The sequence below is a fragment of the Gymnoscopelus microlampas genome (genome assembly GCF_963454915.1).
Source record: "Gymnoscopelus microlampas genome assembly, chromosome: 21".
In the NCBI taxonomy this organism is placed as follows: Eukaryota; Metazoa; Chordata; class Actinopteri; order Myctophiformes; family Myctophidae; genus Gymnoscopelus; species Gymnoscopelus microlampas.
In genome coordinates this window covers 14,323,732-14,340,820 of record NC_139958.1, presented here as the reverse complement: position 1 = coordinate 14,340,820, position 17,089 = coordinate 14,323,732, and the positions used below count along the sequence as shown (strand labels likewise).

Here is a 17,089-nt window from a genome sequence, read left to right as displayed (position 1 = left end):
TCACAATGGCTATTTTCAACACAGTTCCAGAGCTTCCGATGTACAGATTGCTCAGTATTAATTGAACTCTGAGTGTACACATGGAAACACATGGAACCAAATGGACCCTTACGGGTCTACATAGATACGGTATATGTGCCATGGATTACCCCCTACCATCCTCTTAGCTGTGGTGGTTGTGGTTGGATGTTAAGAATTATAGAGTCACCAGGCAATGCCACAAAATGTGAAAACATTTTTGTTCCATTTAGACTGATGATCGCAGGGAACCGCTCATAAGATGACATTAAAGTAGTACATTATAAATTATTATAAACAAGAGTGAAGACTTAAGACCTCATCTGTGACTAAAACGTATGAGCAACATTCTAACACAAGCCAGCCCAGCTCTGCAACAAGACAAAATAGGGCTAAGAATAGCCCACCAAGTGACTGTAAATAATGTTAACTTTCCAAGTGTTTATGTTCTGTTGGCCACATAATATGAATTTCAGAGAATATCGTGACATGTGCTCATACAGCCAGTAATAGTCCCTCAGACATGAATGAAAGTGGCATTGGATTTAGAGAGGATAATAATAAGCCTTTAAATCCAATGATCATCTAGTCTGCTTATTGGCCTATATCATTTTAAGTCAACCAGGGACAGGCATTTCCACATCATATTCATAACAAATATACAGACATGATGACAGACGGTGTCCCTAAGCATTGCATGAGCATGTTCGGATAAAAAAGGACATCCACAATGGAAACAAGCCCTCAGGCTTTTGTTTTTGTGTGTTTTAACCTTTTAACAGATATGTATAATATGTACTGTATTGTATGCATTTTTGTCAATAAAAACAACATCAACATAATATAACAAATGCACTTTGTTTATCTTGTGGCACCTGGCTTGTTATCAAAAGCCACCAGCTCACATTACAATAGCAACATTTAGCCAAAACATGTGTCCAGGAAAAGGGGGAGAAAAAAAACCTGGAAGCACATTACACTACACTACACTACAGTACAGGCTCCCATGTTGCCAGCAGCAACCATGGAGACACACACACACACACCACATGTGAACATTACCAGAAGCCACACAACACACAAGCGTCCGAATGTTCAATATTAAACACTTAAATAGACCGGCTCTGAAACATAAAGAGAGTGGCACTCGAAACCAAAACACAAAGAACCACCATAACCAGGATGGTTTTGTTGTTGCGCGGGAGAACTTTCCGTCAGCAGCGCGAGCCACTGAGCCAACGGCTAACGTTCATAGCGCGTGGTGGTGGTATGGTAACGGTCGGGTGGTGGACGTTACTTATGATTTTAAACTATATAGTCGCGTGGCCCGAAAATAGGCAATCTACAAGCCTAACGACGCGCCCCAAGGACCCGTCGTTAGGCTTGTAGATCGGCTATTTTCGGGGTGCGCGAGCGAGCGAGCTAAGCTTGGACTGGACGTCTCGTGCCATCACGGTGGCTCGCGCAACTGGTAGAGAGCCAAACTTCCCTCCTCGCAGCACAATGAATGCGCATCAAACAAACAACCCAACATTTGGGATCCCCCCCCCCACCCTTTTTATACTTTTTTCCCCGTTAAATGCGTAAAAACGGCGCAAAACATCATCGCAACCACCACGTATAGCGGGGCGACGATGTGACATGTTTTCTCCTCATCCTTAGCGACGTCCAAGAAAGGCCAGCCCATTTACACAATCTATCCGGATTGGTTTTTATATTGTTTACTTGGATAACTATTCGGACATAATTATGGCCATTGTTGTGTTGTGTCGCCCCCCCACCCCCCACCCTGTTCACACCGTCAACGTCGCCAAAATAAAACATTGCGGCGTCGCACGGGCGAATAAGGTGTCCGGCGTTTCGTTTTACGTTAAACTTGCGGCTAAAACTAGGTAGCACAATGTTAATGCAATAAGCTGAGCTCTCTCTCTCTCCCTCTCTCCCTCTCTCTCTCTGCACGATGACAGGCCACAAGTCAACACACAGCACCCCGCATCCTCCTTATTATTATTTACTACCAACAGCACCAGCAAACGGCCGCCCCGTGCACACACACACGGGCGAACACGTCGGCTGCGTATAATCAGTAACGTGTCCTAATCCATGCACCGGCTCGTTTGTAACGCTTATCGATAATTGTGTTCATTACAAAAACATAAACCTCTGGTTACCTGCACATGATCCGCCATTTTGCTCCATTGCATGGACCTATCACTCCCCCTCTAATATGAGTATAGCGAGGGGGAAACAGCGCCCCCCGTGGTTGTTGCCTTTATTCTGGGCTGAGACAATCTTACATTTTCTTTGCACACATATTATGGAAAAATTAAAACACAAATAATGTCCTCGCAAAACTGCACCGACTCAAACAGAATGAGCGTATTTTTTTGCTCCACAAAATACTTTTAAAGCACAACAAAGGTCGTTGCGAAATAATAATAGTCACAGTGTAGCTCGGTTTGTTGGTAGCCCGTCTGCAAGTGATTACTGTCAGTCAGTGTAAGGGTGATTGTTTTGTATAAATACATGTTATCCTGTCGTGTTGAATTAAAGTGTCCTCTCTGAAAAACTTACATATCAAACGGAACAATGAAGGATATAACTTTATCACTGAGCTTTGAGAAAAGTAATGAGAATAGCAAGCAACCAGAGGACGGTTCGTCAGGTTGGCGCAATTGGCGACAGAAACGCCGGAAATTGACCGATTTTCCTTCAAATTTAAAGCATACGTTTGCCTACTAAAATAACCAGATAATCGGTAATACAATTTCTAACAAAACTGCTTATGAAAAAAACAAAGTTTAGGCATGTTAATTAATTAAGTTTAGGTTAAGTTTAGGCATGGGTTTCGTGTGGTTTGATTCTACATTTTAGTTTATGGAGCATGTCACCATTTTCAACATTATATAGGCTGTAATTTGGCCTCACTTAATGTTCATTAGCCTTTAAGAGGGTCCCATTATGTCTACTCGCTCTGTGTCTAGTGTCAGAGTTGGGCTGCAGTGTTATCAGATTTTGCGAGAGAAATAAGCAGGTCTATTAAAACAAGCCCAAAAGAAGTGATGGCCACATGAGCACTTTAGTTCAAACCTATACTGTACATACATCGGCTATTTGAAAATCGGCTATTTGATCTACAAGTTCACAACGAGGCGCATAGATTTATTTTTTTTGACAAATGTGTAGTATTTTTTAAACACAAATCTGGTACAGGGTCCATGGCACAACAATGTTTTAGATGGGGGGGTCTGTGGACAAATACATGTTCATTTGGGGGGGTTCCTTGACATGAAAATGTTTAAGAGCGAGCCACTGGTTTAAACAACATTAGGAAACAAGCCCAAATAAGCACTACACTTTAGAAACAGGCCCAAAAAACGTAACCGTAACTACCAATATTTAAACGCAACTTTACAGAAAAACAAACCCAAAGTCGCTTACAAGCAGATATGGCAACTCTGGTGGGCTGTCCACAGTGGACAGTTCAGAAACCTCAAAACTGCCTATCAAATACATCATTTATGGGGATTCCAAGCTACTAACTATACAGCCTTTCTCTTACTAGAAAGATAGCACACTGAAATAGAAGCCTGTTCTTGCATCAGTAACTAACAAATTATTATTATTATTATTATTATTATTATTATTATTATTATTGTCACATCACAGGTTTACAGGTGTAGAGATAGACATTAAGGTGGTGCAAGAAGTATATCAGCACATTTTACATGAGATAAGGTGCAGAGTATCATTATGTGGCAGGTTCAACCACATAGTCCACAAAAGGTCACTTTCACTGCCACTGGTATAATCCACAGGTAGGGCCATGATGAGGATTGATTCATTGATTGATTGATTGAATACTTTACTTGACAGAAATGTAAACAGCAGGTTCAGTCAGAGATTTGAGCTAAAAGGATAACACAAAAACGTTCTGGGGGCTTGTTTCCATTGTGGTCCTATGTATTAAATTCATCAACATAGCATAAAAATAATACCAAAATACAATATCATCAACAAATATAAAACACCGGGAAGAGCAAAAGTTCAAGGCCAGTCTGATGACAAGCGATGGACATGCCTTGCTCAATAGTCTAATGGTAGCCGGATGAAAGCTGTTCATAAACCACTTTAAAGGGCCTGTTGTTTGTGGGTTGTTTGGCTGCCCCATTATGCAGATTTCCAAATATCGTAAAACACACTTGATATGGGCGTTTCTGAAGCCCAGAGTGGGCCAGGGAGTCAAATGTCAGATAGGTAGGTCTAACAGATGGTGGCCTAAACATTGTCAGCACCCTCAATCACCAACCACCTGCTTCTGACCCACACAGCAATGTGTGGAAAATAGTGATCTCAGTCTGTATAGGATAGGCCACTGGTTCTCAACGTGGGGTCCATGGACCCCCAGGGGTCAAGGGTTCTTTGGGGGAGTTACAGACCCTTACGGGTAATTCTGAGAGTGTACAAATGGAACCAAATGGACCCTTTCAGGTGTAGAATATGTACACACATTTGTACACTCTCAGAGTTAAATGAACACTGAGCCATACAGGCTGTATATCGGAAGCTCTGGAAATGTGTAGAAATTAGCCATTGTGACACATTGTGGGCCAGTTGCAGTAACATTCATGTTGGCAATCTGGTTCTGATTAGACTACAAAAAAAAAACATTTTCTAGCGTGGCTCAAAAGGGTATGACTCTGTGTGTGTGTGTGTGTGTGTGTGTGTGTGTGTGTGTGTGTGTGTGTGTGTGTGTGTGTGTGTGTCAGTGTGTGTGTGTGTGTGTGTGTGTGTGTGTGTGTGTGTGTGTGTGTGTGTGTGTGTGTGCGTGCGTGCGTGCGTGCGTGCGTGCGTGTGCGCGTGTGTGTGTGTGTGTACCTGAAAATGGGTCTTATTTTGAAGACAAAGCCCGGAAGTCACATTTGTCTTCATGTCTAACTTGCTGGTGCAGTTGCAGAGTACAAAAAGCGCTCATTGAAGAAACGCCCCCCAACAGCTACGGAGGCCGGAGAGGAACCTGTTTGGTTGAGTAGAAAATTGGAGGGAGCTATCGTGACGTCACCCAGTAGTGATTATTGGATGGACAGATACTGTACTGTATTATAGATAGATAGATAGATAGATAGATAGATAGATAGATAGATAGATAGATAGTGGAGGTATGGAGGGAAATAATGGGTAAAAAAAAGTATATATTGTTTTGTTATGTAAACACAGGGAAAATGTCATACTGTAGTATGCCTTTAAGCTGTCAACATCATAGCCAACTTTAAATTCCTTTTTAAATTAGTTCATTCAATGAATAAACTCAGATCAATTGTTTTATGCTACTACTCACATATGTCCCCTGTGCCTTATTCTCCTGAAAAATAGCATTTTCATGTCTCAGACTTAGTGACTTATTGTTCCTTTGTTTAATGGCTATAGTAGAGTTATGGCTTCAAATGCATATACTATTGATGACAAAAACAAACAAACAAAAACATTCAACCAACACTGGGGTTAAGCCTATATAGTTCGTATACTTTCCCCCATTGCAACACAGAACAAAGCTTTGGATCCATCCACCTGACAGACAACAGCAGAGCCCACATTATCAACAGTAGATAACATTATGCTTCCCTACTAACAGGCAGGGGGGAAATAATACTGACTCTATTTCAATCCAGTTCAAAATAAATTCAGTGTATTATTTTAAAAACAGAAAGTTCCACATTTAAAAGTTGTTTCTTAACAACATGCCAGTGCTTGAACGAGTACTCTCTTTCTTTAAATCTTTTTACGTTTTCTTTATTCTATTGTTATTACTTATGCTGCTACATTGTCTGAAGGAAGCCGAACCAAAATAAGTTTTACTCTTATGTACCTGTACACAAGATGTAACAATAAAGTACAACCTTGAACCCTGAACCTTGAATGTCACATTACCAGTGCATTATGGCTAACCTTAACCTGCTCAGGAAAGGGGGGAGTCAGCACGTTTCAGGTTGGTGGTGGTACGCCCCTCATCCTGTGGATGAAATTGACCACCATGTGGATTAGGTTGTATATTTGTTTGGCTAGACCTGGACTGGGCTCTCCTACCTGGAACGTGCGAGTGAGCAGATCATAAAGTGAGAGGTAACAAAAGGCAAGAACAATGCATGTGAAGCAGATTACATTGTAAGGCATGGTCATGTCTGGATCGGGAAGGCTGACCGATAGAGGCTCTGTGTAGACTCGCATGAAGTAGCCGGACTCTTCTTCTTTACGTGGGAAAAATCTGCTGAAGAGCGGGCGGTCCTGAGTGCTGTTTGTATCCATGGCAACAGCGCTGGGCACGAGAGCGCTGATGACGGAGGACCCGACACAGAAGTCCCGGTTGTATTCAGTCCGTTTCAGCAGAGACCTTTCAAACCCCACAGTGACCTCGGTGACAGAGTTGGGAGGCAGCTGAACCAGCATCTCCAGAAGGTGTGGTCTCTGACGGTCCTTAGACGGCTGGTAATGGATGTAGCTGGGCTTGGTGTCTTTCCCCTTGCTGGTGACAGACAGCGTATGGATGTAGAGGCGGAGGTACCAGGGCACCGTGTCTAGCAGTAGCACAGGGAAGGCCCTGTCAGGGTGGTGGTTGTACATCAGAGTGTGGATCTCTCCCGTCTGCAGCCCATAGCCGGCCATGTAACGTTCGCCATGGAGGAAGGGGCGCAGCTTGTCACCGTCAGTGGACTTCCAACGCAGCAGCGGGTCGAGTGAGCGCAGGGAGCCAAAGGTGGACGCCTGGGTCAGGTCGTAGACAGAGTAGGTCCTCCTGTCGCCCAGCACTACAGCCTGGCTCAGCAGGGGATGGGCTGGGGTCAGCTCAAACCGCTCCCTCTGGGGGTGGTCAGTGATGTCGATGTAGACTTTACTGGAGGAGGCCAGCGGGCAGGCGTCTGTGAGGTTGCGAGAGAACATCTTGACCAGAGACCATTCTCGCTCGCCCTGTCCTGAGGTGTGCAGATCAAACACCACGTCCAGTGTCTGCCGGAGCTCCCAGGATGCCGTTTTGCACGGCCAGTCCTGACACACAGGTCTAATGTGCACAGCCTGGGAGTAGAAGCTACTGTGGAAGAGCTTCTCTGCCTTCATCAGGACAGCCAGACCAGCGTTGGGGCCACATGGCAAGAGTTTCTTCCAAGGGGTCAGATTTTCAGAGCAGACAGTCTCACGTGGCAGGGTGGCGTAGCGAAGGAAGCTGTGGTCTGTGACATTGCCCACACCCAGTGGTTTGAAGGAGGCACTAGGCTGAATGGTGTTCGTTGAGTCAATTAAGTTGAGAGAGGCACAGAAGATCCCTGAGAGAGCATTGGTCAGATCCCTCCATGCACCGTCCACATCAGTGACAGTGTCCTGGAACCAGACCCAGAGTTCAGCCCCAGGAGGTGAGGGCAGGAAGGGATGCCCCCACTGCATAGTCCTCCAGTAGCCATGGGTGAAGGAGATGTGGAGCTCTCTAATTGAGAACTTGGAGATCACCTGGCCCAGCGACTTGGGGAACAGACGGTAGTGGGAGACTTTGTTTCCTCCAGTGAAGTCTGTGTCCCATAGGGTGCGGAACTGGAAGCTGGCGTAAATATCCCCGGAATGAAGCGGTCTGATAACCAATTCTTCCTGAAATTCATCTTTAGTCGGCGGTGCGGATGGCATGTGAGCAACTTTAGGTTCATAAGTGGCCTTCTGGTCACTTGGGGCATCGTCATGAGTCAGTTCCACATCCTCGCTTGCTATCCATTCAGTAGTCTGCTGCTTTGTTTCGGTGACTACTGCAAGCTGTCTTTGTAGATTATTATCCACAAAGATGCCAGTCTCACTAACAGGGTTCGTTTTTTGAATATCTGCGACAATAAGCAAAGATAAATGACAAAGAAAGAACAGTAGAGCGAGGAAACTGCACCTGTACACGGCCATTTGCACTAATATCAGCGACTGACTTGGTTTGTATTGGTTTCGACGTTCACTGGAGCTAACTTTTTTAATTGAGCAATTTTTTCAGATGTGAAAGTGTTCACCTTTACATGAAGTCTTCTGTCCAAAACCTCCTTTATGAATGAGACACTCAGACAGGTCACTACGATCCCAGTACTGTGTGATGCATGTCTGTACTCCATTATTTGGGTGTAAAACACACGGACGTGCATCTGCGAGGCTGTTTGTCTGCAGCTGACATAATATGGATGACATAATATGACATAATACGGCTGACATAATATGCCCAAGTACGGAAATGCCTGACATCATCATAGTAGGCCTACTGATGATATCATAGACTGCATCCAGGTACTCTGAGAGTAGGTACTACCATACACTTACTGTACATCCATTTTGTTTTTATGTTCGAACTATAGCATTTATGGCGATTTCCTTTCTGGGGCCCCAAGCCACCACAATCAGTCTGCTTGGAGTCACTGATGTGGTCCCTCACCCCGTCGACACAGGAGTATGATAATGTGGGGAGTAGGCTACAATTACTATTTATATTATACAATGTAGGCATTTAGCAGACGCTCTTATCCAGACTGACTTACAAACGCGATATCGGAATAAGCAGAGAAAGCATGAACTCCATAAAACAAAAAAAGTTAAATAATCACATAGAGTGCAGAGAACAATGTAGTGCCTCATAGACACTATACTGTAGGATACCAGGTAAACAATGAACCTCAACCTAGCATCTTTTTAAACAACATGCTATCTAAATAACATTCTTAACATTTGTGGTAAGGCAAAAACTAATCTAAGTGACAAAAACATGAGAACAAGTGACCAAGATATATCTGCAGAACATCTGTCGAACAAAAGAGACAAGAAGGGATACGGGGAGAAAATTGTGTTGATGTAGGGAAGATGGGAAGCATTAAGCATCAACTTTTTTTCTTCTGGTGAAGTGGTCCTTCGCCACATTGACACAGGAGTGACAAGAGTGATTAGCCATAGATGGTAGCTAAGCTAATCAACCAAATGGAGAGGGATTGATGTCCCGTGAGTGTGTTGGAGGTGTAAACTTAACCATAGTTATACAGTAGGACAGAAAAGGATATCATTGTTTACGGCCCATCTCACAAAAACAACGCTGTTAGGCGTGTTGTTTGCACCTCCCACACCCCCAAATGACATAATTTGTCCAAAGAATGTGTCATACAACTAAGTATATTAGGGATACAGTAGGCCTCAACGTGACAGACATTGTATTGGTAACACACCTAGCTCAGCATTACACCAAAGACCTCTACTTCTCCCTGACCAAAAAAGAAGACCAGAGCAACCTGCAAGTGGGCCTTTAAAGAATGATCTGTCAATGACACAGTAGAGTAGAACCATAAAATCAGTCACATGCACAATCACACACAAACACAATAACCTGCACGCATTCCTTAATATTTACTATACAAAACAAATGTGCTGGCTTTAATTTCAGTTAAAAGATATAGCAGGTATATCACATCATCGACTGCTCTCATTAAGAATAACAGGAGTTTTCACATAACATCAGTTTGACAGCTTTATTCCATTCAATCATTCATTCATTGACATGAAATCAAATCAAATCTATGCATTCTGTAATAAACACATGATCAGATGGATGTTGTGTCATGAACCTCTTGCTAAATGTTTTAGAGGCATGTTTTACAAACAAACAAAAACAGAATTAGGAGCACATCTACATGAACAGTGCAAATAAAAATAACTAAGCATGCCCCAAATGTCACTGCAATTAAACACTGAAATGTTCAGAAGTTGACATGCTTTTGGCTGAGGATTTGTGTCATTATAAGTCAAAAAGTTCAAAATTAGAATTTTCTATATATAACAAAAATAACAAAAACATTCTTTATTATAGCTGCTACAACACTGAGGAACCAAAACCAAACAATTTTACTCTTGTATATCCAGTATATATATTTATATACTTATATATCTTGAATCTTTTCATCTTGAATCTAAACGGGAAAGAATGGCCTCCCTGTTAAATATTTAACTATTGAATTCTCTATTTTCAAAATGCTATTATTTATCTAGATTCAATTCAATTCAATTCCATGTTTTCCTTTGCACACATTCATGCCCCACACTTTGTTTCTTGCTTGATTGATCACTTAAAACCACTTGAGCCCCATTTCAAAAATAGTAATATGTTTAGCTTTTTCCGAAAATATTTCAAAATAGATATTTTTTAAATTTATGAATAAAATAAAAATAAAGTATTATTCATTTCCACTGTCCTCTGTGTCCTCTTCTTGGCCCTCGCTCTGCCTGTGGCCGTCTTTCTCGGGGTAATCTAGTATGACACGGTTAGCCTGAATGAAGTACTGCTGCTGTTTGAAATAAACCTTCAGAACTCCCTTCATCACCACAAAGGCGATGCCACCCTGGAGGAGACAAAGCAGGGAAGAGAGGAGAGTGCCCAATTACACAGCTGAATGGAACACAGGGCCAGCGTACAAAACGGTGAAGCATAATTAATATTAAACACAGGTTATCTATTTTTAGTATCCTAGTAGTCTCACTTAAAATGGACTATATAGCTAAGTAGCTTCAGGGGTTGACACTAACGGTTGCCCGACTGCCTGTGGCAAGTGGAGTTTGCTTTCAGGTTGCCCGACAGGCAAGTGCATTTGAATGGGGAAGCAACCGACTTCATTAAATATTACTGGTTATTCATGAAAGAACAAATAATGCTACCATTCAGCAGTTCATTCAGACTTTCAAAGTGACTGTCGGCATTCGGCAGTTATCGATTGGATTTAAAATTAATTTGATTTACTTTTCCTGCAAGTGGGCATGACCTTTGGGCAAGTAGAACTTGACCTGTACTTGCCCAACGGGCAAGTGCCTCTGAGACCTTAGTGTCAACCCCTGAGCTTACACCAATACTTACAATAAAGGCTCTATATTCTGACAGTAATCATTGCTATATAGAGTGTCTGTTCAGTAACAGGGGTCTCTCCGTTTCTCCAGCACTAGTACATTTTAAGGTCAAGATACCAATTTTATCCAATCAGGAGAGAGAATTCATACAGGATACAGGATAAACAAGTGAAATAATTGAAAGTGATGAAACAAAAAACTGAAACTGATAAATTAGCTTTGTGGGGTTCTAAAACCATATCACTTACTTATTTTAAGTCTCATTAAGATTTAATTTGCATGAAAATAATTCATCCAATATAAGTAGGGTTTCAGTGAGGTTGGAATGAGTCAGCTGATCTTTCCAGCCGACACAGCTAGCATATGGGTACAACAGTGGTTCTCAAACCTTTTCATGTCAAGGACCCCCAAATTAGCAGACCCCCACCTGAAATATTTTGTGCCAGGGACACCCATTTGTATTGTTAAAATGTTTCAAAAATATTAAAATGTGTATTGCAAAGTTTTTCAAAATGTTTTGGACAATAGTTGATGTACAGTATATAGGGTTTAAGTGTTTATACAGATTTTTGGGGCGGTGTAACCGCCCCCTATAAGTGAGTTTTGGACACTGACCAATCCTGCACCTTGATTGGCCAATAGTCTACAACGCAGTCTACAACCCTAACCCTTCCACAGTCAATGCAAATCTATACTTTTGCAAAGTCAGCCAATCACATTACAGCTAGTGTCATCACCACTAGCTGTAATGTGATTGGCTGACTTTGCAAATTCAGGACTGTGATTGGCTAGCGAAACACATGACACATGTGAAGCCCTATGAATAGCAGTATGGACTTAAAAAAAAGGAATTTAACCTTTTTTTTAAGTGAGTCATGTTGTGATGACCACACACCGCCCTAACAGGTCCATGTGGTTCCATTTGTACACTCTCAGAGTTAAATTGACATAGATTTTACAATATAACTTGCGGTCCAAGTGATAGAAATGCCATTAAATGGGGGTCTGTAGCCCTAATGCATGTCAAACTGGGGGTCCTTGAAATTAAAATGGTTGAGAATCACTGCTAGAGCTGTAAAAAAATCTTCTCTTATGGGGGTCCCTGGCATATCTTTTGAAACAGGGGTCCGCAGGCTAATAAGTGTCAATTTGGGCGTCCTTGACATGAAAAGTTTGAGAACCACTGCTCTAACATACCAAAAGGATAGTGCGCTGTAGGTTAGTGGTCACTCTAATATACTAACATGCAGTACAGTGTACACCCACCAGGATAGTGCGTTGGAGGTTGGAGGTCACTCGTCGAAACAGCAGCCGTCCCACCAGGCTAGCGATGGAGGGGAAGATGAGAGCGCCACACAGAGTGCGGGACACAGACAGGTGATCTCCTGCATTGGCGCCCTCCGCAGGCTGGCGGGGTAAGTGCCGTCCTGTGTTGGGAATAAAAGTTAAATTAATTACCTTTACTGAGTCCCAAGGATAGTATCCAAGTAGTGTACTTGGATCAAGTAGTAACACAATTGATTGATTAATCATGCTCTGAAAATGCACACCACCCACCCATCTGGCCACCAACATGGCAGCCGAAAAAACTGCTGTGTTAAGTGGTCAGATGGGTGGGCCGTGAACACTTTTCAGATTTCGTGTTTTTTTCCTCAGTACCAACCTGGAGCCAGTTGCTGTCTTTTTAAACAGTGTTTGTGCCACAGCCTCAGGACCAGGTCCTCCCACCGGATCATTCTGCCTAGCACCAGCAGCACTGGGATGGTGGGCAGACCCATCAACAAGAACAGAGGGTCCGCTCGCTCCATCACATACAGACCTTTCTTATGGCCCACCACCTGGCGATGACAATAGAAACCACTTCAACTCTCTATAGTCTTAGTGAAAACGGACCTGAGTTTCAACTGTACTTGGACAGCTTTTTTTCCATCTAACCAAATCACAATCCGGGGCTCCCCCTGCGTTAATGTCAAAGTGTCCTTGCATGTTTTTTTCCGCCATCGGTGTGTGAATGTATGTGTGAATGTATGTGTGAATGTAGTGCACATTGTAAAGTGCTTTGGATAAAGGTGCAATACAAAATGCTCCATTTACCATTTAGATTATTCCATGGTTAATATTGTCGCTGTCGGGCAGAAAACCCATAATCTCATATCAACATTTTATGATTTCTTTGTAAGTGAATGCCCTGCTTCATCATACAATGGTCTTGCAGTGAGCTTGTAGATCAGCTATTGTCATTGTTATCACCTGCATGACAGTCACAGCTCCGTATGTGACCGCAGACCAGTATATGGTTCCAACCACCACCCCTACAGCAGCAAATGGACTGACCCGTGACAGTGCCCTGTCTGCCTGCTGAAGGAAATACACCAACGGGCCTGAACAACACAATAACACAAGACTGTTATTAAACACTGATACTGTACATACAGAACACAATAACACAGAAGAACAGTTATTAAACACTGATACATACAGAACACAATAACACAGAACAGTTATTAAACACTGATACATACAGAACACAATAACACAGAACAGTTATTAAACACTTGATACATACACAGTACACATGTCAAACCTCACTGTATATGAGGGGTGCATGATATGGAAAGAAAATATGTGACGCGCAATTAACTTGTTTGGTGATATGGTGATTTGACACGTAAAATACAAGTGTATTATTTAATTTTTCTATGGTATGGGACCTGGGTCTACAGTACACTCACCCATCTTGGGAAAGACGATGCGGTACTCTGTGCCACACTGTGGGCAGCAGATAGCTCCTCCACCTCCTTTCTGCTTCTCATCCAGCCAGCGCTGTAGACAGTTCTGGTGGATCCATTTGGTACAGCCTTTACACCTGCAGGGACTGACCCATTCTGCACAGTGGTCTTCTCTCTCCGTGGCAAAACACACCCAGCAGTGCCTGAGAAACAAAACAATGGCAAACATGATGGCAGGTCTAAGGTTGGGTTTTGGGATCCTTCAGGATTTTAACCATTCTGGTTCCTTAACGATTCCCTCTTAACTGTTCGATTCCTTAACGGTTCCCTTTAACGATTCCTATACATTTAAAAAGAATCATAAATACAATATTGCATACATATTATTGTAGTGGTTCTCAAAGTGAGGTCCCTAGGGATCCTCTGGATTACTTGAGGGGGTTCCAAATGGACCCTTACAGGTCTGTAACTCTGAGAGTGTACATGGAAACAAATGGACCCTCACGCCACCATGATCCATTTGGTTCCATTTGTACACCCTCAGAGTCACAGACCCGTATAAGAGCCCCTGGTAGGCCCCAGCCCACACGTTGAGAACCACTACTACTACCACACTTATGCTGCGTTCACACTGGCAGAGCGATACAGTTTACCATTCATTTTCAATGGAAGATACAATACATGAAGATACAAAGATACATCCGACGCTTGTAGCTGATACAAAAGCTACAAAAAGAGTTGAGCTGGTTTCAACTTCAGCTACAAAGATACAAATATGCTGTGTAGCTTTGCATCTTTGTAGCTGCCAGTGTGAATGCAGCATATCACGTTGAACTACATGTTAACAACATGTTAATGACATGTGGTCCCTAAAGAGTCTCCCTCTAACTAAGGGTGGTAAGAGATGTTTCAGTTAAGTTGCGTGCGCGGAGAACATGATGATACCAGGCAGTATCACATGACATGTTCTGAAGTTTTATACACACATAGAGAATGTATATACAGTATTGGACACATGACGTGACCAGAAGATATGAGACAAGGACAAGAACAGAATGGATAGGAATAAAACATGCATCTCGTATCATTGTGCACAGTGCCACAGACGTCATGCAGTCTCTGATAAAGTAGTTGATGGTCATCGTATCACGGGCATCAATTCAGTCAGGAACGCTCACGTCAAAGTAGATTTAACCATTTATTGCAACAAATGGAATACAGTTAAGCTTGGCGTTAAAGGCTCCGCTCTTGGAGATATTCCCTGAATTTTGTCCAAGCAGCATGCTAAGCAAAATCAGGGAATGTTAAGCAAAACCCCCATAGGGATACAATATCAAACAATAAGCAATACATTGACATATTAGTTTGAATAAGCAGATAAAATATCACAAGTATTTGAGCCTATGCCAGACTCCGATCAAAAGGTGGAGGCTGTGGTGGAGGAGGCAGCTAAGCAGCAGTGAAGCAGGCAGCAATGCAAAGCCGTATTTAAAGGAACCTCTTTGTTAAGGCGTGACCTCAGATTGGAGTATGAATGTGTGACGTAATGACCAGCAGAGCTGTGAATGGGGAATAGGAGGCTAGGCTGATGTTCACTCTGACTCTGACTGACAGCCGATTACAGCTGAGGCGTGCAAGACTTCCGTGTCCTGCATGAACTAACACTATGCTTCATTTATGCTTACGTATATATGAGTGATTCACCACATGTGTGTATACTGGGTCAAGCAGATAAAGGTCATAAATCAGACAGAAGGTGCTCTTACTTCTCAGGTGAGTCATCTGCACAGGAGGCCATAATGAGGACAGGTCAGCTCTGCTGTAGGTGAAAGGCTGAAGACACCAAACTGAACACAAGCACAAACATTAAGACAGACCAACCAACACGTCTTTATGTCAAAAGTGTTCATTTATCCATTCCAAGTCAACACATGGTGCTGGTCAGTGGTGGAAAAAGTATTTTTTTACTCAAAGACAAGTATCGATTCTGCAATATAGAAAAACTTTACAGTCCAGAATTAAAATTTTACTTGAGTAAAGGTATTGGCAAAGGTAAAGGTATTGGCATCAAAATGTACTTAAAATTACAAAAAGTAAAAGTAGTCATTATGCAGAATGTTCTATTTCACAAGTGTTCAAAAATGTATACAAATATTTTGAAAAGCAGATCTACAAGCTCACAACGCGCCGCAAAGCAACAGCTTGTAGATATGCTATTTTCAAATAGCCGAAGTATATAGGGATGAAGTGGTTAATGTATGTTTTGTAATAATAATACAAAATCTACAAAGTAACCAGTAACTTAAGTTTTCAAATAATTGTAGTGGAGTAAAAAGTACAATATTTGCCTCTGAGATGTAGAATTTTTTTAATAATCCAGTAAAGTAAAAAATCCTCAAATTTGTACTCAAGTACTTACAGTACTTTGGGCTAAATGTACTTAGTTACTTTACACCACTGGTGCTGGTGTTGTTGTGAGCTGGTAGATAGGCTATTTTCGCCACGCGACACCGTCGTACGACTTAATATAAACAGGCTGAAGTTGTTGTGGTTTAACCAGGATTTTACAGATTAATAATACTAATATTTATGTCAAATAATGTCACAAATTAAACAACACTAACAGGGTATTTAGAAACTTAAATGAACCTTAGACAGCGAGTATCTATGACCTGTAGGTTTCTATCTAAATAAAAGTTCTTCCTTAAAAACACACAGGTTTTATAAACCATATGACCTCCTTCTATATAGTCTGTGATTCACTGAGAGTTAGGATTATTACACTCAAATAATAAGTACCTTTACAGTAAGTGATAAATCTGTGCTGTGTTCTGTATAGTTTCCATCAGTTATCTGGTAGCAGCGCCGCTTAGTGTCAACATTATGAAGTCAACCTCTCTACACACAATTAAACACTTCCACTAGGGGCCTTCAAAATAAAACCAGGCTAAAGATTCAAATATTTAATTGTTTGGTTTGGGTTCATAGCAACAAGGTATTATAGAAAATATATAAATAAATGAGTGAGTGAATGAATGAACACACACACAAATAAAAATGAAAATAACAAAATTGTTCAATATAATATAATATAATGTAATATACTGTAATATACATGTAATCTCCACTAGCCTGGGAACGCCCCGGAATCCCTCAGGAAGAAGTGTTGCTCATAGGGAAGGCTGGAGCTCTCTGGTGGAACTGTTGCCCCAGCTGAAGATGGATGGATGGAATATAATATAATATAATATAATATAATATAATATAATATAATATAATATAATATAATATAATATAATGTAATGTAATGTAATGTAATGTAATGTAAATGTAGTGTAATGTAATGTAATGTAATGTAATGTAATGTAATGTAATGTAATCACTTTGAGACTTTTAAAAACAAGAAAAGAGAAAAAAGGTTAAATAATCTCCCGGGAAGTTGTACTGACCAATCC

At 41.7% G+C, this 17,089-nt stretch overlaps 3 protein-coding genes across 7 annotated transcripts in view; all 3 read right to left on the bottom strand.

Moving 5' to 3' along the window:
• xpo7 (exportin 7) overlaps positions 1-2,309 on the bottom strand; it is a 41,400-nt gene extending 39,091 nt beyond the window's left edge. For all 5 annotated transcript variants that reach the window (XM_084046148.1, XM_084046150.1, XM_084046149.1 and 2 more), the window contains exon 1: positions 2,190-2,309. In XM_084046148.1, coding sequence (XP_083902274.1) covers positions 2,190-2,222 — 33 coding nt within the window. In that variant the 5' untranslated portion in view covers positions 2,223-2,309. The remainder of the gene's footprint in view (positions 1-2,189) is intronic.
• A 3,691-nt stretch (positions 2,310-6,000) lies between these two features.
• On the bottom strand, positions 6,001-7,686 carry LOC311037815 (GPI transamidase component PIG-T-like; the record flags this gene model as incomplete). Its single annotated transcript, XM_084047104.1, has 1 exon — positions 6,001-7,686. One exon carries the CDS (start codon positions 7,684-7,686, stop codon positions 6,001-6,003), a length of 1,686 nt encoding a protein of 561 aa, XP_083903230.1.
• A 1,839-nt stretch (positions 7,687-9,525) lies between these two features.
• Positions 9,526-16,514, bottom strand: marchf5l (membrane-associated ring finger (C3HC4) 5, like). Its single transcript, XM_084047889.1, has 7 exons — positions 16,434-16,514; positions 15,401-15,481; positions 13,638-13,837; positions 13,156-13,286; positions 12,569-12,743; positions 12,172-12,332; positions 9,526-10,406 (listed from the first exon to the last, which is right to left on the bottom strand). Exons 2-7 carry the CDS (start codon positions 15,430-15,432, stop codon positions 10,242-10,244), a joined length of 864 nt encoding a protein of 287 aa, XP_083904015.1. The 5' UTR covers positions 15,433-15,481; positions 16,434-16,514; the 3' UTR covers positions 9,526-10,241.
• Positions 16,515-17,089: the final 575 nt, after the last annotated feature.